At 43.3% G+C, this 25,577-nt stretch overlaps 2 protein-coding genes across 2 annotated transcripts in view; both read left to right on the top strand.

Moving 5' to 3' along the window:
• LOC106573171 (SLIT-ROBO Rho GTPase-activating protein 1) overlaps positions 1-5,268 on the top strand; it is a 158,912-nt gene extending 153,644 nt beyond the window's left edge. Inside the window, 2 exon segments of the mRNA XM_014147891.3 lie at positions 1,030-1,414; positions 2,382-5,268. Coding sequence (XP_014003366.3) covers positions 1,030-1,414; positions 2,382-2,783 — 787 coding nt within the window. The 3' untranslated portion in view covers positions 2,784-5,268.
• A 2,620-nt stretch (positions 5,269-7,888) lies between these two features.
• The window catches only part of parp12a (poly (ADP-ribose) polymerase family, member 12a), a 30,090-nt gene continuing 12,401 nt past the window's right edge, over positions 7,889-25,577 (top strand). Inside the window, exons 1-2 of the mRNA XM_014147896.3 lie at positions 7,889-8,290; positions 9,340-9,475. Coding sequence (XP_014003371.1) covers positions 7,974-8,290; positions 9,340-9,475 — 453 coding nt within the window. The 5' untranslated portion in view covers positions 7,889-7,973. The remainder of the gene's footprint in view (positions 8,291-9,339; positions 9,476-25,577) is intronic.

Raw genomic sequence — 25,577 nt, 5'->3', positions numbered from 1 at the left:
TTTACTCCCCCCACTGGTCATGATGAGTCCCTGCACTTGTTTACTCCCTGCAGTAACACACTCCTCTCCCAACCCCCAGTCAGTCCTCCATACTGTATCAGAACACATCATGGCCCATATTTAGCTCCGTGATGAAGGTCCCTCTCCCTCAGGCTCTTAATGCCGGTGGCTGAGACAGTGTTCATTCGGCAGGAATTAGACTGGGACTTGAAACACTCTGAAAAGCCTGGGCGGGATGATTAAGGAATGAATAGCTGCTAGACTGATGAATGACAATTCATGGAGATAAAGGTTTTGTCACAACACTGATATGAGACAGGAAGTGCTGTGCAGCTAGCCTGGTCCCACATCTGTTTTGTGCTGTCTTGCCAACTACTATGGTGTTGTAACGATACCAGTTTGGATACCAGCCAGCCTGCAGTGTTTAGTGCTGATCAAGTTGTGTGATATAACATTATGACTCACACACACACTTGGCTGTCTCCTGCTAGGCTGGCTGGGTGTTATAAATATGCAGATCAGAGCAGTGTCTTTTTAGAGCCCCAGTAGAAATGACGTGCGTGTGCGTGCGTGTATATCTATGTTCAGGAGGGTGTGTTGAGACAGCCAGGTTCAGATGGAGGACAGCTCTAATGCTGAGCCAGCTGTACCTTCTCCCAGGCAGGGGGCCTGCTGTGGCTGGAGGTGCTGATAAAGACCCAGCCTGCAGGCCTCTCAGTGCTGCAGCGTGAGCCCTGCCAGCCCTCACTATACCTGGGATCTGAACAAGCTACTAGGAGCACTTTGGGACTGCCATATAGGTTTACATCTGAACACTAAAATCAGACAGAAGGCTTCAACAACTCTGCCTGGTGTCTCGATCCACATAGTGACTAAGAATCTGTGAGGGACTGTAGCTGCATTACCACGGCCCGTCTACAAGACAATGCAACATTTATAACGTATAACGCCCTAGACCTGCCTAGTTGAAATAAAGGTTAAATAAAATAACCTGACCTCTGTGTCTTTGCACCACCCCTTCCACGGCAGGCACAGAAAGAGGACGGAGCCCCCATCCCGCCGCCCCCCTGTCCGCCCCAGTGACGTCAACTGCATAGTGCACTCCCAGCAGATCCACGGGGGCCAGGGTCACACCCCTGAGATGGGTTCTCCAGTGCTGGGTCACTCCTTCAGCCCCCGGGATCTGCTGCGGAGCCGCAACCACGGCCAGCTGCCCATGGACAGCCCAGAGCGCCGGCGGCGCACCGGTCACGGCAGCCTGACCAACATCAGCCGCCACGAGTCGCTGAAGAAGATGGAGAGCCCGCCCATCCGACGCTCCACGAGTTCTGGCCAGTACACGGCCGTGTTCCAGGAGCCCCACCCACACCCGCACGGCGGCGGCAAGCCCCTGGACCCGGAGACCATCGCACAGGTCAGCATCAACAACGCGGGACGAGTACAGCTCACTCCAGCACCACAGCCCTGCACCGCCCTGTAAACCTTGTCAGTGCTAATTCTGTATTCTGATCCTGAACACCTCTGTCACATCACTCCCAAACACATTCACATTGACAATCCTAGTTGTCATGTTATCAAGATGCTCCTGTACAGAGTGACTTACAATAAGTGAAGTAAACAAATGTAGTAAAACTTTCTTTCAAGATTTGCTGTTAGCAGCAACCCCAGCGCTAGTAAGAATATCACAAAAAATATATGTTTTTGTTGCTTCATATAGCTTCTGGGACATTGACGTTGAGTTAAATCACTTTTGAGACCGGAGTATCTATTTTTGTAATGTTCCACACCATCACACAAGCTGTTAATTTGGTCCGAGTGCCGCGTGTCAGAACAGAAAATAGAAAGTCATTATTTCAAAGCGGCATCAGTGTCGGCATGGTAATACTTTGTGTCGTTACAGGCCACAATTACCTTATCAGAGCTCTGATAACAATGCGATGCGTCTTGGCTGTAGCAGTATGCATTGTGGGAAATCATGAGAAGCCATCAGCAGTGTGAAGAGACTTCTAATTAGGAAGCCGATGGTCAAAAAGAGGATGATGTCTCTCTCCATTGGGTTGTCTGTCTCTGTCTAGTCGGGAGATGCTCTGATGAATGTCTTGTCATCTCTGCATCTTGTCTTTGGTATTCGAAGTCGGGCACATGCCCAGGGATTTCAGTCTCAAGCAGCACTCTTGTCCTGACTGAGCTCGCATGCATGCATGGGCTCCCGAGTGGCGCAGCGGTCTAAGGCACTGCATCCCTGGTTCGGATCCAGGCTGTATCACATCCGGCCATGATTGGGAGTCCCATAGGGATGTCACTGTATTTTTATTAACGTCTGTCTTTTTCGCTCTCTTTTCCCTCTCTGTTTACCTACCGCTCGCTCTCTCTCCCTGCAGGACATAGAGGAGACGATGAACACGGCGCTGAACGAGCTGCGGGAGCTAGAGAGGCAGAGTTCGGCCAAGCATGCCCCCGACGTGGTGCTGGACACCCTGGAGCAGAGGCAGTCGACCGGGGGCCCCACCCCAGCTAGTTCCAGCGAGTCCCTCAGCCCGCTCCACAACATCCTGCTGAGGGCCCAGACCGGCGAGGCCGGGGGTGCGCCGATGCGCCGCAGCACCAGCTCCTCCAGCGACACCATGAGCACCTTCAAGCCGGTGGTGGTGCCCCGCATGGGGGTGCAGCTCAAGCCGCCCGCTCTGAGGCCTAAGCCCCTGGTGCTGCCCAAGACGGGCCCGGCCCACCTCCCCGCCGCACCCCCTCCCCAGGACCCCCTGGACAAGTCGTGCACCATGTGAACGCTGAACTCTGGGATGGGAGCAGAGGCCAATGGGACAATGGGAGAAGGGCTCTGAGTCTAGATAGAGTAGCAACATGTTATCAATGTCTATAGATTCTAATAATAATTATAACATTGTGAGGACAGTATAAGAACAGTCCATTGCCTGGACATTGATTAAAGAGATCTGAGACATTCAAGTAAGCAAGGATACTGTAGTTGTTTGCTTAGTGAGGTGGATTTGTTTTCTTGCAGTGTCTAGAAGTTAACCAGTGTCAAGTAAGTTAACCACATTTATTGACAATGACAACATAGGGATATTCTCGGGTCTGCTAAACAGACTGAACTACCAAGGAAAAGGGCATGTTTCAGTGTGAATATTTTCAACAGACAAATAGTTTGTCAAGATCATATGGAAAATACTGTAGAATCTGCTGAAATGCCTAGCATCACTAGATAAGTCAACTTTTTATTCTTGATCATTACTATATACAGTAACAAATCACAAAGGCTTCCTTTCGAGGTTACAGAAACTAGAGAACTACAAAAGAATGAACGCTAAAGAAACAAAGTGGTGCACGTTTTGTTTGCTACTCAGCCAGGGGAACTATGGGAAATGTCGTCCGTGTCAGCTGAGCCCGACTGGAGTTCGCTTCTAACTTAGATGAAAAACGCGTAGGTTTAGAGTACTGATCGTAAGGCCTTACTGCCACTCAGAAATATAAGCTGTCAATAGTGTTCAAACCACCAATGGAAAGCTGCTGGTAGTATGGGTGTAGCTAACTAATGTTTCTAGCTGAGATTGAAACAGAGACTGAAGCAGGGGGTGGAAGAGTCCAGATATGTGTGTGATCATAAGGGTACACGTTCTAAACAAGGTCTGGAGGTAGACGAGGATACAACCACTATGTGAAATATTGCCCGTTATGGAAATTCTGTGAAAATTGTTATATACTCTTAAAGACCTGTGTCGAACCTTCGTTGGCCTTCTGTCTTTAGAATCAAGGGGCCGGTTGAGAATGGTTTGCTGTACTGTAGACGCCCCACAATGCATATGACCAATGGTATACACAACACACGAGCTTGTTTTACTGTACACACAATGCCTGGCTTTCTCTGTCCAAATGAATCATAGTTTTAGAGCATGGATGTTACTCTCTCTTTCTGTCCTTGTGCAAGACTCTAGAAACTTGTGGAAAGACTCAAGGCAGTCAACTCTCCCAACGACGGAATGCTGCCAGTAGCCATGGACTAACTGACTGTTACTGTAAAATACTACCTTGTTCATCATACTGCTTCTTGTGTTTCTTGTCAGTGTTAGTGTGTGAGGAGCTTTCTATCCCAATAGCCCCCTCTGACCATGTAGGCTAATCTTTGTGTTGTGGATAGGGAGATGGGCTGGTCCATTTCTCTGTGGGGGGAGATGTGACTGATGTTTAGATTCTCCATCAGGAATTGGTCATTACATGTAGGCGATAAACCCCCTCTTGAATGATTTGATTTGGTCCTGGGGAATACATACTCGCATGTTCACTGAAGACCATGTCACATGATGTGGGTGTATGTGACAACTGACCACCAAGGGAACTGGCCTACTCATACTGGAACTATGTCCCCCTGTTTTCCAATTCTGTGACAGTGCCCTCTAGAAGTCTGTCTGTGTAGCTGAAGAAAGAAGACTGATAGGTGCATGTGTGGGGAAGCTTGCATCTGGTTAAAGAGCAAGGACAGAAAAAAACGGTCTCAAATTCGCAATAAGCAATGTTTTCCTTGAAATACAAACTGCAACAGGTTTATTTTTGTCTGTTGCAAAACATTTATGTATATTAAAAGTGAATATGATCTGAATTCTGGATTACAACCTTTATTTCTGAATTCTGTCATGTTTATTTGTTTAAGATTTTAGTTTTGTTAGGATTTTTTGAACAAAGGATGTAGATATTCAAAAGTCCAATGCAGAGTCTTGAAAGTTGCAGGTGTCCCACCCAAACCCGGATCGTATTCATTCGACACCAAATGGAAGAAAACTGACAAACGGAGGGAGTACCAAGAAGAAACACTCATTTAGTTTTCCGTTTTGCTACAGTGTCTCCTAATGAACATGAGCCTGTTGTATTCTGTGTTTTCTCTCTATGCCAATCATACACAGTTAGCAGTAGCGTCCTGCCTGTTGACTGACTTTGTGTCCTTGTACATCTGTAGTATGTACACGTGAAAGTGCCTTTGAAAATGTTTTAGAGGAACTTGAACTATGTTCTGTACTGTTGCGTTCTCATTTCAGACCCTGTGTTATGAGCAGTAGGAAGCAAGATGAATGAATTAATAATGATGATGCCATTATAGAAAAAGTTAATTAATGAATAATAAAGATACTGCTTATACATTGTGACAATGCACTTTTATGTATAGAACTGTATATTTGGCATGAAATATCTTAACTTTTAGAGCTATTTGAGGGTTGTTCCTCAAAGGTTTTTCTTTCTAATAAAGGCAATTGTTCAGTCTGAAGTGGTCTTGTCCTCTTGTGATAAAATTAGCACTGCGCATGTTGTCAGCAGCACTATAAACCTCTGTTTGGTCATTGTGTTAAAGGATATACTTCACTATTTACAACTCATTTTCAAGATAATGTACATATCTTCTTACTCTGAGGAAAACGGGTACAGTTGAAGTCGGAAGTTTACATACACTTAGGTTGGAGTCATTAAAACTCGTTTTTCGACCACTCCACACATTTCTTGTTAACAAACTATAGTTTTGGCATGTCGGTTAGGACATCTACTGTGTGCATGACACAAGTAATTTTTCCAACAATTGTTTACAGACAGATTATTTCACTAATAATTCACTGTATCACAATTCCAGTGGGTCAGAAGTTTACATACGCTAAATTGACTGTGGCTTTAAACAGCTTGGAAAATTCCAGATAATGATGTCATGGCTTTAGACGCTTCTGATAGGCTAATTGACATAATTTGAGAATTGGAGGTGTACCTGTGGATATATTTCAAGGCCTACCTTCAAACTCAGTGCCTCTTTGCTTGACATGGGAAAATGAGAAAGAAATCAGCCAAGACCTCAGAAAAAGTCTGGTTCATCCTTGGGAGCAATTTCCAAATACCTGCAGGTACCACGTTCATCTGTACAAACAATAGTACGCAAGTATAAACACCGTGGGATCACGCAGCTGTCATACCGCTCAGGAAGGAGACGCGTTCTGTCTCCTAGAGATGAACATACTTTGGTGCGAAAAGTGCCAATCAATCCCAGAACAACAGCAAAGGACCTTGTGAAGATGCTGGAGGAAACGGGTACAAAAGTATCTATATCCACAGTAAAACGAGTCCTATATTGACATAACCTGAAAGGCCGCTCAACAAGGAAGAAGTCACTGCTCCAAAACTGCCATAAAAATGCCAGACTGCGGTTTGCAACTGCACATGGGGAAAAAGATTGTTCTTTTTGGAGAAATGTCCTCTGGTCTGATGAAACAAAAATAGATCTGTTTGGCCGTAATGACCATCGTTATGTTTGGAGGAAAAAGGTGGTGGCTGGCAAGCCGAAGAACACCATCCCAACTGTGAAGCGCGGGGGTGGCAGCATCATGTGTTGGCGGTGCATTGCTGCAGGAGGGACTGGTGCACTTCACAAAATAGATGGCATCATGAGGATGGAAAATGATGTGGATATATTGAAGCAACATCTCAAGATACAAGTCAGGAAGTTAAAGCTTGGTCGCAAATGTGTCTTCCAAATGGACAATGACCCCAAGCATACTTCCAAAGTTGTGGCAAAATGGCTTAAGGACAACAAAGTCACGGTTTTGGAGTGGCCATCACAAAGCCTTGACCTCAATCCTATAGAAAATTTGTGCGTAGAACTGAAAAAGTGTGTGTGAGCAAGGAGGCCTACAAACATGACTCAGTTACACCAGCTCTGTCAGGAGGAATTGGCCAAAATTCACCCAACTTATTGTGGGAAGCTTGTGGAAGGCTACCTGAAACATTTGACACAAGTTAAACAATTTAAAGGCAATGCTACCAAATACTAATTGAGTGTATGTGAACTTCTGACCCACTGGGAATGTGATTAAAGTAATAAAACTGAAATAAATCCTTCTCTCTACTATTATTCTGACATTTCACATTGTTAAAATAAAGTGGTGATCCTAACTGGGAATTTTTACTAGGATTAAATGTTAGGAATTGTGAAACTGAGTTTAAATGTATTTGCATAAGGTGTATGTAAACTTCCGACTTCAACTGTATAAGACCTAAGCTGATATGTTTGAAAGTCCATAAGAATAAACCGCACCATTCAATGCACGCAAATTAAGGGGTTACATATAGTAAATGCCATTATGAGTTCCTTATTCTCTAGCGGCTAGCCCATATTTAAGTCTGACGTAGAGTTAGTGCTGCTGCATATAGTGCCTTCAGAAAGTATTCATGCCCCTTGACTTATTTCACATTTTGCTGTATTACAGCCTGAATTCAAAATGGATTAAATATTTTAAAAAATTCCACCACCTACACACGATACCCCATATTGACAAAGTGAAAACATGTTTTTACAAATGTTTAGTAATTTATTAGAAATGTCTCATTTACATAAGTATTCACACCCCTGAGTCAATACTTTGTAGAAGCAGCTTGACACGTAACAAAAGTTGTCTGCGGAGTTCTGTTGTTCATTGCTATACTGTAATGCCATCGTGTGACCATTAGGTATTATTACATGACTTTATGTATTTCATGTTTTACATAACACAGTGGAATAAAAAGCAGAGGTTATGCAAAATCCTATGTTAGTCATATAAACAGAGGACCTGGTGCTGTGAATTTTCAACAACTACCAAATAGTCCATGTTGAAAGCAGAGGTTTAAAGTGTCGTCCCTAGGACCTGGTCACTAGCTTCCACAGCCACAGTCATAAACCCCGCCTATTGCTACTTTAAATGTTAAACCTAACCTTAACCTCACTGCTAACCTTGTGCCTAACCAAAACGACAAAATTATATTTTTTTCATGAATTTTTACAATATTATAGAACATTTTGACGTTATGGCTGTGAAATCTAGTGGAAACCGGTTTAAAGGGCACGACTCGAACTTTGACTTTCAGTTTCGTTTCTCCGTAAGTGTGACTGACGACCAATTGCAAATTGGGTGAGGATCATAAAATCTCTTTTTCCCTGCTACCGAAACACGATGTCGTCTATCGTGTCTCAATATGTAACAAAAATTCTGTGTGGAAATCAAGGATGCTTGGACTTCAAGCGGCTTGACCAGATAGTTGGTCAAAAGTTCACTGTTGCAGATGATGTCCTACTTGGAATACTTTGTGACAGAGAAAAATATGCCATCAGTAAAGGCGAAGGAAAGGCCTCGCGTCTCGCTATGAGCCAGAACAGTGTTATTGTTGCAAAGACTTCACTGCGAGTCTGTCAAAGCCCTCCTGGCGAGTGTCTTCATTGCGAGAACTTACACCTGTGCAGATACTTTGTATGCGGTAACTGCAGGTTCGGGTAGGTGTCATGTTCTGTGAGACTATATAAACAATTTGTTTTATCTCATAGTGGAACTGCAGATGTTTCATATAGGTAAATACTCTGAGGTAAAATTAGTTTTATACTGGATATTCTGTTCTCTCATCAATAGCTATTGAACCAGGCATGCTATGGCTATACAAATGGTATATTCTGAATCGGGTGAATGGAGAACAATCCGCTACTTTTATTTTTAATAACAAAAATTGAATTAAAATCTTGAATAGTTCTTAAACAAATCATGTCATGACTATGAAAAAAATATTCTGAATCAAGGGAAGATGGAGAACAATCCATGTATTTTTTTATTTGAAATGTAGATTGAAATCCATCAAAATCTTCAATAGCTCTTAGATTTTAAATCTTCTATAGCTCTTAAACAAAGCGTGCTGTGACTATGAAAATGATGTATTCTGAATCAAGGGAGATGGAGGATGGAGCCCCCCCCCCCCCCAATGGAATTGTTTTTTCGCCATCTTCCCATGATCCAGAATATGTAATTTTCATAGTCACGGCACACTTTGTTTAAGAGCTATTGAAGATTGAAATCCAGAAAAATAAAATCTACATTTCAACAACAAAAAAGGTGTGGATTTTTCTCCATCTTCCCTTGATTCAGAATATATCATTTTCATAGTCACGGCACGATTTGTTTAAGAGCTATTGACAGAGAGAGCTGAATATCCAATATAAAAAAACATTTTACCTAAATGGTAAACCGAATTTAGTATAATCTGTTGATAATTCGGGTGTAGAATCTGATATTGTTACACTTTGACCACAAACACACCTGTTGTAACTGGCCCTGTGACTCATTCATTTGGTATCTCATACAATGAGTATCAGATTCATAAGCTGTGAATAGATATAGTAGCTAACAACAACATATTTTTGCTGAGGAGCCAACAGCATTTGTTGACCTGACTAATGCTTGAAAGTTAGTCATGTGACTCTTCTGTTGTCTTGGTTTAATTTGCTCATCTTTTGTCAGTGTACTTACATTGTTCACATTTGTCTTTAAACTCAAGGAACAAGTGCAAAAATGCCCACAGTCTAGATTCCCCACACAACACAGCTGTTATAAGGAGCTTGGGTCACCATGATCTGGGGGAAGCAGAGCTGTTTCCACTACTGCTGCAGAACGACCCCTACCTGATGCCTGAGGTGGGTGGCTCCCAAAATTACCTCAACCAATTAGTGGATCTAAAAAGATTGGATAGGTTACTGGGAAGTTTAGCAATAAGGTAATACTGTAAGGTCACCTCCTTACTCTGTAATAGCTGGAATTATTGTCATACTGTTTATTAAAGGTCAACTGGCCCTTAGAATGAACTTCTCTGGTTTTAAATGGCCTATGTGGCATCGATATGAGTGAAACATTAATTATAGTGTCAAAATTGTGAATTCATCGCGACTTACTAGAGGGTTGGGTATGGATTAGTCACATGCCCACTTTTACCAATGATGCGCCCAGCTGCCATGTGGACATTTTGTTGTCAAGTCTGCATGAGTGCAATGCACGAACATTTCGCTCCGCAAATAGGAGTGAAAATGGGCTTCCATAAAGCTGATGCCATCTTCCATGCATTTCAACAATATTGCCCGATGGCCAGGAATGGATTACATATGACAATCATTTCTGATGCAATGGATTACATATGACAGTCATTTCTGATGCCTATCAACTGTCAAACCACTGATGTTGGTGAGTATATTAGCAAAGTAAATCGCTGTTATTAGCTAGCTAGTATCTACTTTTGGTTATACATTATTTGATAATGCTAGTGAGCCAGCCTAGCTATGATACCACAGATGAAATTGGAATGATACTGTAGCTAGCTAAATACACCAAGCTAACGTGTAATTTGATGTAGCATGTTACAGGAAGATGTGCATAGCTCATGCTAGCTAGCTACCTTGCTAACAACAGCTAACTGTAGGCCATTGGCATTCAGGGTCAATACAGGGCAGGCACTTGGAGGCTAGCTAATCATAGAATGTAGCCAGCTTGCTTTCAATAATTTTTCAACTTGAACTGGCTAGCTAACATTAACTAACTAACGTTAGCTAGCTAGCCAACTCATTTCAACTCAGACAAAGGTACAGTATGATAACTAACCTGAATTTGCTAAGTTAGGTAGCTAGCTAGCATTCGGGTGCTTCGTCGGCTAACCGAAAACAACATGCCTGCTCTCATAAACGTTTACCATCCGTCATTAAAATAAATGACGGATGGTACTTGTCACAACACAACTGATTGGCTCAAACGCATTAAGAAGGAAAGAAATTCCACATATTTACTTTTAACAAGGCACACCTGTTAATTGAAATGCATTCCAGGTGATTACCTCATGATGCTGGTTGAGATAATGCCAAGAGGGTGCAAAGCTGTGAAGGCAAAGGGTGGCTACTTTGAAGAATCTCAAATGTTAAAAATATATTGATGTGTAACACTTTTTTTGGTTACTATATGATTCCATATTTGTTATTTCATTCTTTTGATGTCTTCACTATTATTCTACAATGTAGAAAATAGTAAAAAATAAAGAAAAACCCTGGAATGATTAGTTGTCCAGACTTTTGACTCTGCCTTGTTGGCCGCAGACCGACAGTTCCAGAGGCTGCCAGAGACCTGGAATTCCACGTGGGTCGTGCACGCTGGGACCACCAGGTTAGAGTGGCAGCGGCCATGCGGTGTGAAGCGTTTGTGTGGCCTGTGCAGAGAGGAGAGAACAGGGATAGATAGACACATAGTTGACAGGCTACAGGAGAGGCTACGCTAATGCAAAGGAGATTGGAATGAAAATTAACTAAACAACTGGGGAAGAGAGAGCAGGGCCTCCCTCACTAACCATTCACTGAAACACACAAATATAACTTTTCCAACTTCCACTTTAGAAATGATAATTGATGTAAACTACAGTGGTTCAATGTTTCCAGGAATAGGCTCAAACTTAGTTTATTCAGCTAGATAACTTGGTACGGTATTCTTCCGTGAAACCCACCCAGTGCACCGTGTCCTATGACGGCGTAGCTAACTAGCATGCTAGCATCCAATAACACACGGTTAGCACCAATACTTGGTTACAACAAACTACCAATGGATCATTCTTGTCCGTGTCTAGTTCCTTTCATAACGCAGAAGTAATTAAACATTGGCTAGCTAACACAAAGTCAGTCCTGCTAGCTACACAAGTGGACTACACATCTCGAAAGTTCAGAAAGTTAAGTTTACATTGCAAAAATCTTATTGACTAAAAATGATACAGTACTGCTAGCTGGTAGAGTTGACTAGCTAGCAGTGACTGCGTTTACCTTTATCTTTTATCTTTGATACAGAGACAACTATGTAGCTAGCTAACATTACACTAATCAAATCGTTCCGTTGTAATGTATTTAGTTTCTACAGTACTGCTAGTTGGTAAAGTTGGCTAGCTAGCAGTGGCTGTGGTGTTGTGGTGTTGACGCCGTTTGGGAAAACGGCGCGAACGAACGAATACAGCTGGCTAGCTAACCTTGTTAGTTTCTCAAAGTTAGTTTCTCAAAGCTACACCTACACCTTTAGCTACACCTTTATCCTTGATGCAAAGGCAACTATTTCGCTTGTCTCTTCACATTCCCCGCTGTTCCATAAGATTCATTTTAATCCGTTTAAAAAAAAAAATTATTTACTTTTTGCATGAGTTACTTGATGTGGAATAGTACTGTGCGCCTCCCATACTCTGTTTTGGACTTGGGGACTGTGAAGACCTGTGGTGGCATGTCTTGTGGGGTATGCATTGGTGTCTGAACTGTGTGCCAGTAGTTTAAACAGACAGCTCGGTGCATTCAACATGTCAATACACGTAGTGATGAAGTCAATCTCTCTTCTACTTTGAGCCAGGAGAGTTTAACATGGACAGACCTTAATGTTAGCTCTCTGTGAACATTTAAGTCCCTCTTTGTGGCACCTGACCACACAACTGAAAAGTAGTCCAGGTGCAACAAAACTACTGTATGGCCTGTAAGACCTGCCTTGTTGATAGCGTTGTTAAGGCAAAGCAGCGCTTTATTATGGACAGACCTCTCCGCATCTTGGCTACTTTTGCATCAATATGTTTTGACCATGACAGTATACAAACTAGGGATACTCAAAGCAGTTTAGTCTCCTCAACCTTCTCAATTTCCACATTATTCATTACAAGATTTAGTTGAGGTTTAGTGAACGATTTGTCCCAAATACAATGCTTTTAGTTTTTGAAATATTTAGGACTAACTTATTTCTTGCCACACATTCTGAAACTGACTGCAGCTCTTTAAGTGTTGCAGTGATTTAATTTGCTGTGGTAGCTGATGTGTTGAGTCATCAGCATACATAGACACACAGGCTTTACCCAGAGTCAGTGACAGGTCATTATAGCAGGGGATGTAAAGCCATAACACAAGTTTTTCCAGCAGCAGACTATGATCGATAATGTCAAAAGCTGTACTGAAGTCTAACAAAACAGTTCCCACAATCATTGTATTATCAATTTGTCCGCCAATCATCAGTCATTTGTGTAAGTGCTGTACATATTGAATGCCCTTCCCTATAAGCATGCTGAAAATCTGTTGTTCATTTGTTTACTGTGAAATACAATGCTATCTGGTTAAACACCATTTTTTTCCAATAGTTTACTAAGGGTGGGTAACAGGCTGATTGGTCAGCTGTTTGAGCCAGTAAAGTGTGCTTTGCTTTCCGCCAGGCCTTAGGGCACACACTTTCCTGTAGGCTTAAGATTGAAGAGATGGCAAATAGGAGTGGCAATATTCTCCACTATCATTCGCAGTAATTTTCAATCCATGTTGTTAGTCCCAGGTGGCTTGCCATTGTTAGACACATTTTTTTTTTTCACACTCACGTTACGGAATTCTGAATTACAATGCTTGTCTTTCATAATTTGGTCATATGCATGGATGTGTAGGTTCATAATAATAATGGCATCCGTGACAGAGAGGGAGAATGGTCCATCCATGTATACGGGTAAGATAGTCTAGCTAGCTACATTTTCAGATATTACACAGTTCTAATTTTGTCAGGAAGTTTTCATTTCAAGTTAAAGTGTACTGTTAGCTAGCTAGCTAACATTAGCTGGCTGGCTGGCTCGCTAGCTAACATTAGCTGGCTGGCTCGCTAGCTAACGTTATGTGTATGATCTGTGTAGTAATATTATTTGGTTCTCAGAGCCATTTGCTTTGTTAGCTAGCTAACATTAGGCTATAACTAACATTGAACCTGATTGGCTAGCAACCTGCAGATTCATGCAGGGTAGTAACGTCATGAGTTGAGATTATGGTTAATTGTTTAGCTAGCTAGCTACATGTCTTAACAAAAGACTCCAATATGCAAGTATCCATTTCAATAGAATGTTCATGATGTCACTGCGATAGCTGTTGATAGACATAACTGCTAAATTCCAATTTTAGAGTACTCTGGTATGAGTGTGCCAGAGCGCAAAATAACTGACGAATTAACATACGCTCAACACCCGTTGAATATGGCCAGTGTCAGTAAATGTTTGCAAAAAGGCATAAATTGTTTCCAGCAGCACAGTTGCAGTCACAAACGCTCTGGATAACACAATTGTTTGGAATTAGCTAGCCAACATTAGCCAGTTAGCTTGGGTGCTTGACTACTGTTGTTAGGACAGAATGATCGGATCAACCCTTAAAGAGATGTGTGGGGCTAAAGCTTAAGAGGGTGTGAATGTTGCTAAATGGATGTTGACAAAGAAGAGCTCTCCAGTAGGTGTACCAAAACATCCATTCAAAGGCCATTTTCTCAAAAGTCAGGTTACAAGTTTATCAACTTTCAAAAACAGAATTACTTTCACATTGGATCACACACTACAGTTGAACAATGTAAAAAAAAATACACAATTTCAAATGTTTCTACATAAGCAGAATCAAGCTGGTCGGTCACATATGTTGTTAGCATATCATGCCTACATTTGCTAATCTTGCCAATATATATTTTTTTTAAGTAGATGTTTTAAGTAGATGGCAATATCAATGGGTTTTGTGATGAATGGGACATCTGATTCAATGAATGGAGTTTTTTTGCGTAAAATTTCATTTTAAGGCTTTACTATTATTCATTATATAATTGTACTTTATTTCATAGTACAGTTTATTAGTCTTTTTGTTCAGTGTAGTCACATGATTTCTCAATTTACAGTACTTTGCCAATCGGCTGTGCAGCCAGACTTTTTTAAATTTATATATCTATATATATTTTTAATTTATTTTTAATTTAAAACATACAATATACTTGCAGTGAAGCCACTCAACAACTACATCACATTAGTCATCTAACAGCCTCCTATCCAGAGTGATGCAGCCAAACTTATTTTCCATTCCTTTTGCCTCAGTTTTTACATTCACTTTCTTAATGGGTGCATGATTATTAATAACTGTAATAAGCATTTTCATAAATGTGTCAAGTACAGCATCTGGTTGCTCCTAATTACACACCACAGACCAGAAAATATTATTTTAATCTTCAACATACTGTAGGAATCATTACAATACTTGTATTGTATGACCTCCGTATACACTATATTAGGCCCAGCCTTTGGAACTTTGGTTTTCCTAGATTTTAAGATTTAAAAAATAATAATAATAATTGTACCTTTTATTTAACCTAGGCAAGTCAGTTAAGAACAAATTCTTATTTACAATGATGGCCTACACCGGCCAAACCCTGACGATGCTGGGCCAATTGTGCGATTGGGAGGAGCCCGTTTTTTACGAGCTCCTCCCTATCACGGCCAGTTGTGATACAGCCTGGAATCGAACCAGGGTCTGTAGTGACGCTTCAAGCACTGAGATGCAGTGCCTTATATCGCTGTGCCGCTCGGGATATGGCTACTATATTGTATACTGCTTTAGAGCAGATATCTGAAGCATTAGTAAAAAGTATATCAATTCCTGTGCTGTTTGTAAATACCCTGGTAGGTTGACTGACAACCTGAACCAGGTTGCAGGCACTGTTTACAGTTTTAAACTTTTTCTTCAGTGAGCAGCTTGACAATATGTAGGTCACCCAGAAAATATACCTCTCTGTTGACATCACATACATTATCAAACATTTCACACATATCCAAATTCTGACTGTTAGCACTTGGAGGTCTTTAGCAACTTCCCACAAGAATGGGCTTCAGGTGAGGCAGGTGAATCTGTAGCCATATTACTTCAACAGCATTTGACATGAGATCCTCTAAGCTTTACAGGAATATGACTGAACATGAATGGCAACACCTCCAGCATTGGTATTCCTATCTCTTCTGAAGATGTTGAAACCATGAATTGCTACCACTATATCAAAGCTATTATCTAAGTGAGTTTCAGAAATAGTGTATGAACGTTATCTTGTTTCTTAGGCTACATATGTTAATGTGGGCTATTTATTTATTTTTAATTCTAAGATTATTTTTATTGCTTTACTGGGAGGCTTATCAGAGGTAGACATGCCTGATATTTATGTTTGAGCTGATAGTGCTGAGTGAGCTGCATACAGTTGCCGGATAATGGCGGCGGAGGGATTGGCTGCCGTTTTTTATGGGCACCTAACCAATTATGCTATTTTGTGTGGGGTTTCTTTTCCCCCGCATTGTTTATAACTCATTTTGTACATAATGTTGCTACTACTATCTCTTGTGACCGAAAATGGCTTCTGGATATCAGAACAGCGATTACTCACCTCGAACTGGACGAAAATGTCTTTAATGAGTCTGACGTGAAGAATATAATGTTGCACCCTGACCTGGCCCAAATCTTCGTCATTCGCAAGATGGCGATACAGGGGGCGCAGATGCCTTGTGAGAATTTGTTGGCGAGTGGGTAACCCGTCTCTACCATCTGTTCTATTGGCAAACGTGGAATCACTGGAGAATAAACTGGATGAGCTCCGTTCGAGACGATCCTACCAATGGGACATAAAAAACGGTAATATCTTATGTTTCACTGAGTCGTGGCTGAACAACAACACGGATAATATACAGTTGGCAGGGTTTTCCGTGCATCGGCAGGATCGATCACCTAAATCCGGTAAGACGAGGGGTGGTGGTGTGTCTATTTGTCATTAACAGCTGGTGTGCAATGTCTAATATTAAGGAAGTCTCTAGTTATTGCTCGCCTGAGGTAAAGTACCTCATGATAAACTGTAGACCACACTATCTACCAAGACAGTTTTCATCTATATTTTTCGTAGCCGTCTATTTACCACCACATACTGATGCTGGCACTAAGACTGCACTCAACGAGCTGTAAAGGGCCATAAGCAAACAAGAAAATGCTCATCCAGAAGTGGTGCTCCTAGTGGCCGGGGACTTTAATGCAGGCAAGCTTAAATCTGTTTTACCTAGTTTCTACCAGCATGTCACATGTCCAACTAGAGGGGGAAAAAAACTCTAGACCACCTTTACTTCACACACAGAGACGCACACGAACAAAGTTTTCCCTTGCCCTACATTTGGCAAATCTGACCATAATTCTATCCTCCTGATTCCTGTTTACAAGTAAAACTAAAGCAGGAAGTACCAGTGACTCGCTCAAAATGGAAGTGGTCAGATGATGCGGATGCTACGCTAAAGGACTGTTTTGCTAGCACAGACTGGAATATGTTCCGGGATTCATCCAATTGAATTGAGGAGTATACTACCTCAGTCACCGGCTTCATCAATGAGTGCATCGACGACGTCGCTCCCACAGTGACCATACGTACATATCCCAACCAGAAGCCTTGGATTACAGGCAACATCTGCGCTGAGCTAAAGGCTAGAGCTGCTGCTTTCTTAGAGTGGGCCATTAATCTGGACGCTTATAAGAAATCCCCCTGTGCACTCAGACGAACCATCAAACAGGCAAAGTGTCAATACAGTACTACAATTGAATCCTACTACACCGGCTCTGATGCTCGTCGGATGTGGCAGGGCAGGCAAACTATTACGGACTACAAAGGGAAACCCAGCCGCGAGCTGCCCAGTGACGCGAGCCTACCAAACGAGCTAAATGCCTTTTTATGCTCGCTTCGAGGCAAGCAACACTGAAGCATGCATGAGTGCACCAGCTGTTCCAGACGACTGTGTGATCACGCTCTCCGTAGCCGATGTGAGCAAGACTTTTAAACAGGTCAACATTCACAAGGCCGCAGGGCCAGACGGATTACTAGGACGTGGACTCGAAGCATGCGCGGACCAACTGGCATGTGTCTTCACTGACATTTTCAACCTCTCGACCACCATAGTCCATGTGCCCAAGAAAGTAAAGGTAACCAACCTAAATGAGTACCGCCCCCTAGCACTCATGTCGGTAGCCATGAAGTGCTTTGAAAGGCTGCTTATGGCTCACATAAACACCATTATCCCAGGAACCCTAGACCCACTCCAATTCGCATACCACCCCAACAGATCCACAGATGATGCAATCTCAATCACGCTCCCTTTCTCAGCAGGACAAAAGGAACACCTATGTGAGAATGCTGTTCATTGACTACAGCTCAACGTTCAACACCATAGTGCCCACAAAGCTAAGGACCCTGGGACTAAACACATCCCTCTGACACTGTATCCTGGACTTCCTGACGGGCCGCCCCCAGGTGGTAAGGTGAGGTAACAACATATCCACACACTGATCCTCAACATGAGGGCCCCTCAGGGGTGCATGCTTAGTCCCCTCCTGTACTCCCTGTTCACCCACAACTGTGTGGCCAAGCACGACTCCAACATCAAGTTTGCTGACGACACAACGGTGGTAGGCCTGATCACCGACAACGATGAGACAGCCTATAGGGAGGAGATCAGAGACCTGACAGTGTGGTGCCAGGACAACAACCTCTCCCTCAACATGAGCAAGACAAAGGAGATGATTGTGGACTACAGGAAAAAGAGGACCTAGCACACCCCCATTCACATCAACGGAGCGAGTCGAGAGTTTCAAGTTCCTTGGTGTCCACATCACCAACAAACTATCATGGTCCAAACACAACAAGGCAATTGTGAAAAGGGCACGACAATGCATTTTCCCCCACAGGAAACTGAAAAGATTTGACATGATTCCCCAGATCCTCAAAGTTCTACAGCTGCACCATCGAGAGCATCTTGACCGGTTGCATCACCGCCTGGTATGGCAACTGCTCGGCATCTGACCATAAGGCGCTACAGAGGGTAGTGCGTACGGCCCAGTACATCACTGGGGCCAAGCTTCCTGCCATCCAGGACCTCAATTACATACTAGGCGGTGTCAGAGAAAGGCCCAAAAAATTGTGAAAGACTCCAGTCACCCAAGTCTAGACTGTTCTCTCTGCTACTGCACGGCAAGCGGTACCAGAGCGCCAAGTCTAGGTCCAAAAGGCTCCTTAACAGCTTCTACCCCCAAGCCATAAGACTGCTGACCAATTAATCAAATGGCCACCTGGACTATTACATTGATACTCTCCCCCTTTTTGTTTTTATACTGCTGCTACTCGCTGTTTTATCTATGCATAGTCACTTTACCCCTACAAATTACCTTGACTAACCTGTACCCCTGTACATTGACTCGTACCGGTACTCCCTGTATATAGCCTCATTGTTATTTTATTATAACTTTTTTAATATTTTTTTTACTTAAAATATTCATTGAATAAATGTAACTTTATATTTTCTTAACTGCATTGTTGGTTAAGGGATTGTAAGTAAGCATTTCACGGTAAGTTCTACAACTGTTGTATTCGGCGCATGTGACAAATAAAATGGATTTTATTTCTACTAGGGCAAACCGCCTCAGTGCTAACAGTATATCGCTGGTTCATAGGTGCATGATTACAGCATACAATAGCTGTATACTTGACAGAGGCATTCAGGGGAGTTAGAGGGACAAAAATTAGGTTACTTACATTATGACTGCCAACGCCCCAGGACAATGTACATTTGCGGCAGCATTACGACCACTCAGCGTCACAATGGTGGGGATTATCTGAGCAGGGTTTGGGCCACTGATAAGTCATTGTCTCAACGCAGCCTTGACTATGTACATAGGGCAGAAGTCTCTAAGGTGCAGGGTAGAGTACTGGGTGGTAGCCGGCTAGTAACAGTGACTAAGTTCAGGGAAGGCTATAGGGGGCGGAGGCCGGCTAGTGTTGACTATTTAACAATCTGATGGCCTGGAGATGGAAGCCATTTTTCAGGGTCTCTCGGTCCCAGCTTTGATGCACCTGCACTGTCTCCGTCTTGTAGATGGTAGCGGGGTGAACAGGTCGTGGCTCGGGTGGTTGAGGTCCTTGATGATATTCTTCGCTTTCCTGTAACACGGGTGCTGTAGATGTTCTGGAGGGCAGGCAGTGTGCCCCAAGTGATGGGTTGGGCTGACCGAACGACCCTCCTTGCCTGGCACCAACCTGACTTATGAGCCACTGAAATTGAATTTGATCAGCCTGTCTGGAATGGAGCTCAGCCACTGTACATTTTTTTATATTATCCACAAAACATGAAGTATCCCTTATAATTATACACATCAGTTATGCAAGCTAACAACCAGCATAGATAACAAGCTAGCTAGTCAACAAGACCACCTAGCTAACTAGCTAGCTCACAAGACTAGCCAAGTTAGCTGGGAGACAGAACTGCCTGTCAGGCATTGTTCAGGGCTTAAATGCCCAGCATTGCGATCAACATGCATCTGAACAAATGAATCGATGATGCGTGGTACTTTTGATGATCTCAACAAAATAACTTCAGAGATTTGTCTTGGGGGTGTGGTTTGATGTGGGTGTTTCTTAGGTTTGTCTTTGCCATTCAATCACAACAAACAAGGTTAGTAGCGAGTACAGCAGTTTTGAAGTTGAGGACTTCTTCCCTCCTGAATGACTGGCCATCTCAAGATGGTCAGCTAATTCAGTTCTAAAGCCTGTGCTGACCTTGTGTTTAGCGAAGCTGACAGCAGCTAACGTTAGTTAGCATAGCTTTGTGATAGCTGCACCTGGCTATCCTATCTAACTACCCCGCTGTCAAATCATTGATGGCAAGTGCTAGTGTCTGGAATGTGTTTCATAAATAAAGGTGAAGAAAGTAGCTTGCAACTTAGTTTCAATGTTTAATCCCATCATGTAAATAATGTTACATGTTACCGTGGAAACCGTATCAACTGCAGGTTGAATGCCCAGTTTTGAGTCAGCTCAGCTGGCCTACAACACAATATTCTACAACTGGCTAGTTTTGTCTCCTCTCCTTATGTCTGCTGTTAGGTCTTTCCCAGGGGACAAATCCCAGAACTACTAATATTCCTAGAACAGGTGGAGGCTACATGTGGATGTTGCACAAACCTAACTCCGGTTGAATGTGGCCACGGCTGGCCATGCTTTCCACCTGGATACCCCTACCCCAGTCAACAGCCCTGTGCTCCTCAAAGCAACTCGCCCAAACCTCCCCCCCTTCTCCTTCACCCAAATCCAGATAGCTAATGTTCTGAAAGAGCTGCAAAATCTGGACCCCCTACAAATCAGCCGGGCTAGACAATCTGGACTCTCTCTTTCTAAAATTATCTGCCGAAATTGTTGCAACCCCTATTACTAGCCTGTACAACCTCTCTTTCGTATCGTCTGAGATTCCCATAGATTGGAAAGCTGCCGCGGTCATCCCTTTGCTAGACCCAAACTGCTACAGACCTATATCTATTCTACCCTGCCTTTGAAAGCCAAGTTAACAAATAGATTACCGAACATTTTGAATCTCACTGTACCTTCTCCGCAATGCAATCTGGTTTCAGAGCTGGTCATGGGTGCACCTCAGCCACGCTCAAGGTCCTAAACGATATCATAACCGCCATCGATAAGAGACATTACTGTGCAGCCGTATTCATCAACCTGGCTAAGGCTTTCGACTCTGTTAATCACAACATTCTTATTGGCAGACTCAACAGCCTTGGTTTCTCAAATGATCGGCTCGCTTGGTTCACCAACTACTTCTCCGATAAGAGTTCAGTATGTCAAATCGGAGGGCCTGTTGTCCGGCCCTCTGGCAGCCTCTATGAGGGTGCCACAGGGTTCAATTCTTGGGCCGACTCTCTTCTCTGTATACATCAATGATGTCGCTCTCGCTGCTGGTGATTCTTTGATCCACCTCTACGCAGACGACACCATTCTGTATACCTCTGGCCCTTCGTTGGACACAATGTTAACTAACCTCCAGATGAGCTTCAATGCCATACAACTCTCCTTCCATGGCCTCCAACTGCTCTTAAATGCAAGTAAAACTAAATGCATGCTCTTCAACTGATCGCTGCCCGCACCTGCCTGCCTGTCCAGCATCACTACTCTGGACGGTTCTGACTTAGAATATGTGGACAACTACAAATCCCTAGGTGTCTGGTTAGACTGTAAACTCTCCTTCCAGACTCACATTAAGCATCTCCAATCCAAAATTAAATCTAGAACCGATCCTCGACTTCGGCGATGTCATTTACAAAATAGCCTCCAACACTCTACTCAACAAATTGGATGCAGTCTATCACAGTTCCTCCGTTTTGCCACCAGAGCCCCATATACTACCCACCACTGTGACCTGTATGCTCTTGTTGGCTGGCCCTCGCTTCATACTCTTCGCCAAACCCACTGGCTCCAGGTCATCTTCAAGTCTCTGCTAGGTAAAGCCCCGCCTTATCGCAGCTCACTGGTCACCATAGCAGCACCCACCCGCAGCATGCGCTCCAGCAGGTATATCTCACTGGTCACCCCCAAAGCCAATTCTTCCTTTGGCTGCCTCTCCTTCCAGTTCTCTGCTGCCAATGACTGGAACGAACTGCAAAAATCTCTGAAGCTGGAGACTCTTACCTCCCTCACTAACTTTAAGAACCAGCTGTCAGAGCAGCTCACAGATTACTGCACCTGTAAATAGCCCATCCAGTCTACCTCATCCCCATACTGTATTTATTTATTTATTTATTTGTTTATTTTTCTTGCTCCTTTGCACCCCAGTATCTCAACTTGCACATTCATTTTCTGCACATCCTATCATTCCAGTGTTTAATTGCTATATTGTAATTACTTTGCCACCATGGCTTATTTATTGCCTTACCTCTCTTATTCTACCTCATTTGCACATGCTGTATATAGATTTGTCTACTGTATTATTGATTGTATGTTTGTTTATTCCATCTGTAACTCTGTGTTGTTGTATGTGTCGAACTGCTTTGCTTTTTCTTGGCCAGGTCGCAGTTGCAAATGAGAACTTGTTCTCAACTAGCCTACCTGGTTAAATAAAGGTGAAATAAAATGTAAAAAATGTATATACATTTATCAACAAAAAATGGATGTTTGTGTTACAAAGACAAAACATTTTATGCCGTAAACATTATATTGGTGTGCTTATAAAGACAGTATGCTTACACTTACCTAGCAAATGCAAATAAGTTGTACTCTACACACAACTTCAGCTGTCTAACCAGAACTGGAAAGGCATTATTTGTCTGTTTGGCCTAATCTAAGGATTTGGCTGTCTAACCACTCACTGACATGCACAGCTCTCTGGGTGAGGTTCTGTCTCCAGTGTCTGATAAAGTCACTTCCATCTACAATATGTAATGTATTACAGGTTATGGACAGGTGCAGCCAGGTGGCAGGAGTGGTGGAGTGCGTGACACTCCATCCTGGATATGACAGAGTTCAATAACTACAGGTAGATGTGAGATGCAGGAGGATGGCACTCTTCTCATACCACTCCGTAGACTACTGACCAAAGAGGAAGCTTTGCATCGGTCAGTAGCCTACAGAGTAATATGACGAGTGCAATTGCTGAATTTACAGTAAATTATTAAAAACTATGTGGACACCTGCTCGTTCTACATCTCATTCCAAAATCATAGGCATTAATATGGAGTTGGTCCCTCCTTTGCTGATATAACAACCTCCACTCTTCTGGGAAGGCTTTCCACTAGATGTTTCTGCTGGGACTTACTTCCATTCAGCCTCAAGCATTAGTGAGGTCAGGCACAGATGTTGGGTGATTAGGCCTGGCTCGCAGTCAGCGTTCCAATTCATCACAAAGGTGTTCAATGGGGATGAAGTCAGAGCTTTGTGCAGGCCAGTCAAGTTCTTTCACACCGATCTCGACAAACCATTTCTGTATGGACCTCGCTTTGTGCACAGGGGCATTGTCATGCTGAAACAGGAAAGGGCCTTCCCCCAAACAGTTGCCACAAAGTGGGGAGCACAGAATCCTCTAGAATGTCATTGTATGCTGTAGCGTTAAGATTTCTCTTCACTGGAACTAAGGGGCCTAGCCCGAACCATGAAAAACCGCCTCGGACCATTATTCCTCCTCCACCAAACTTTACAGTTGGCAGGATGCGTTCTCCTGGCATCCGCCAAATCCAGATTCATCCGTCGGACTCCCAGATGGTGAAACGTGAGAGCTTTTTTTTCTGCTCCAGAGTCCAATGGCGGCGAGCTTTACACCACTCCAGATGACGCTTGGAATTGTGCTTGGTGATCTTAAGCTTGTGTGCGGCTGCTAATCCATGGCAACCCATTTCATTAAGCTCCCAACGAACAGTTCTTGTGCTGACGTTGTTTCCAGAGGCAGTTGGGAACTCGGTAGTAAGAGTTTCAAACACGACGGTCTCGTTCTGTGAGCTTGTGTGGCCTACCACTTCGCAGCTGAGCCGTTGTTTCTCCTAGATGTTTCCACTTCACAATAACAGCACTTACAGTTGACCGTGGCAGCTCTAGCAGGGCAGACATTTTGTTGGAAAGGTGGCATCCTATGACAGTGCCACATTGAAAGTCACTGAGCGCTTCAGTAAGGCCATTCTACTGCCATTGTTTGTCTGTGTAGATTTCATGGATGTGTGCTCGATTTTATACACCTTTCAGCAACGGGTTTGGCTGAAATAATAGCCAAATCCACTAATTTGAAGGGGTGTCCACATACAGTGGGGGAAAAAAGTATTTGATCCCCTGCTGATTTTGTACGTTTGCCCACTGACAAAGAAAGGATCAGTCTATAATTTTAATGGTAGGTTTATTTGAACAGTGAGAGACAGAATAACAACAAAAATATCCAGAAAAAACGCATGTCAGAAATGTTATAAATTGATTTGCATTTTAATGAAGGAAATAAGTATTTGACCCCCTCTCAATCAGAAAGATTTCTGGATCCCAGGTGTCTTTTATACAGGTAACGAGCTGAGATTAGGAGCACACACTTAAAGGGAGTGCTCCTAACCGCAGCTTGTTACCTGTAAAAAAGACACCTGTCCACAGAAGCAATCAATCAATCAGATTCCAAACTCTCCACCATGGCCAAGACCAAAGAGCTCTCCAAGGATGTCAGGGACAAGATTGTAGACCTACACAACTCTAGAATGGGCTACAAGACCATCGCCAAGCAGCTTGGTGAGAAGGTGACAACATTTGGTGTGATTATTCGCAAATGGAAGAAACACAAAAGAACTGTCAATATCCCTCGGCATGGGGCTCCACGCAAGATCTCACCTCGTGGAGTTGCAATGATCATGAGAACGGTGAGGAATCAGCCCAGAACTACACGGGAGGATCTTGTCAATGATCTCAAGGCAGCTGGGACCATAGTCACCAAGAAAACAATTGATAACACACTACGCCGTGAAGGACTGAAATCCTGCAGCGCCCGCAAGGTCCCCCTGCTCAAGAATACATATACATGCTCGTCTGAAGTTTGCCAATGAATCTGAATGACTCAGAGAACAACTGATGAAAGTGTTGTGGTCAGATGAGACCAAAATGGAGCTCTTTGACATCAACTCAACTCGCCGTGTTTGGAGGAGGGGGAATGCTGCCTATGACCCCAAGAACACCATCTCCACCGTCAAACATGGAGGTGGAAACATTATGCTTTGGGGGTGTTTTTTTGCTAAGGGGACAGGACAACTTCACCGCATCAAGGGCACGATGGACGGGGCTATGTACCGTCAAATCTTGGGTGAGAACCTCCTTCCCTCAGCCAGGGCATTGAAAATGGGTCGTGGATGGGTATTCCAGCATGACAATGACCCAAAACACACGGCCAAGGTAACAAAGGAGTTGCTCAAGAAGAAGCACATTAAGGTCCTGGAGTGGCCTAGCCAGTCTCGAGACCTTAATCCCATGGAAAATCTGTGGAGGTAGCTGAAGGTTCGAGTTGCCAAACGTCAGCCTCAAAACCTTAATGACTTGGAGTGGGAGAAAATCCCTCCTGAGATGTGTGCAAACCTGGTGGCCAACTACAAGAAACGTCTGACCTCTGTGATTGCCAAC

This window comes from Salmo salar, chromosome 16 (assembly GCF_965601325.2).
Source record: "Salmo salar chromosome 16, fSalSal1, whole genome shotgun sequence".
Taxonomy (NCBI): Eukaryota; Metazoa; Chordata; class Actinopteri; order Salmoniformes; family Salmonidae; genus Salmo; species Salmo salar.
The sequence above is the reverse complement of the archived record's forward strand: the minus strand, read 5'-3'. Positions and strand labels throughout refer to the sequence as shown.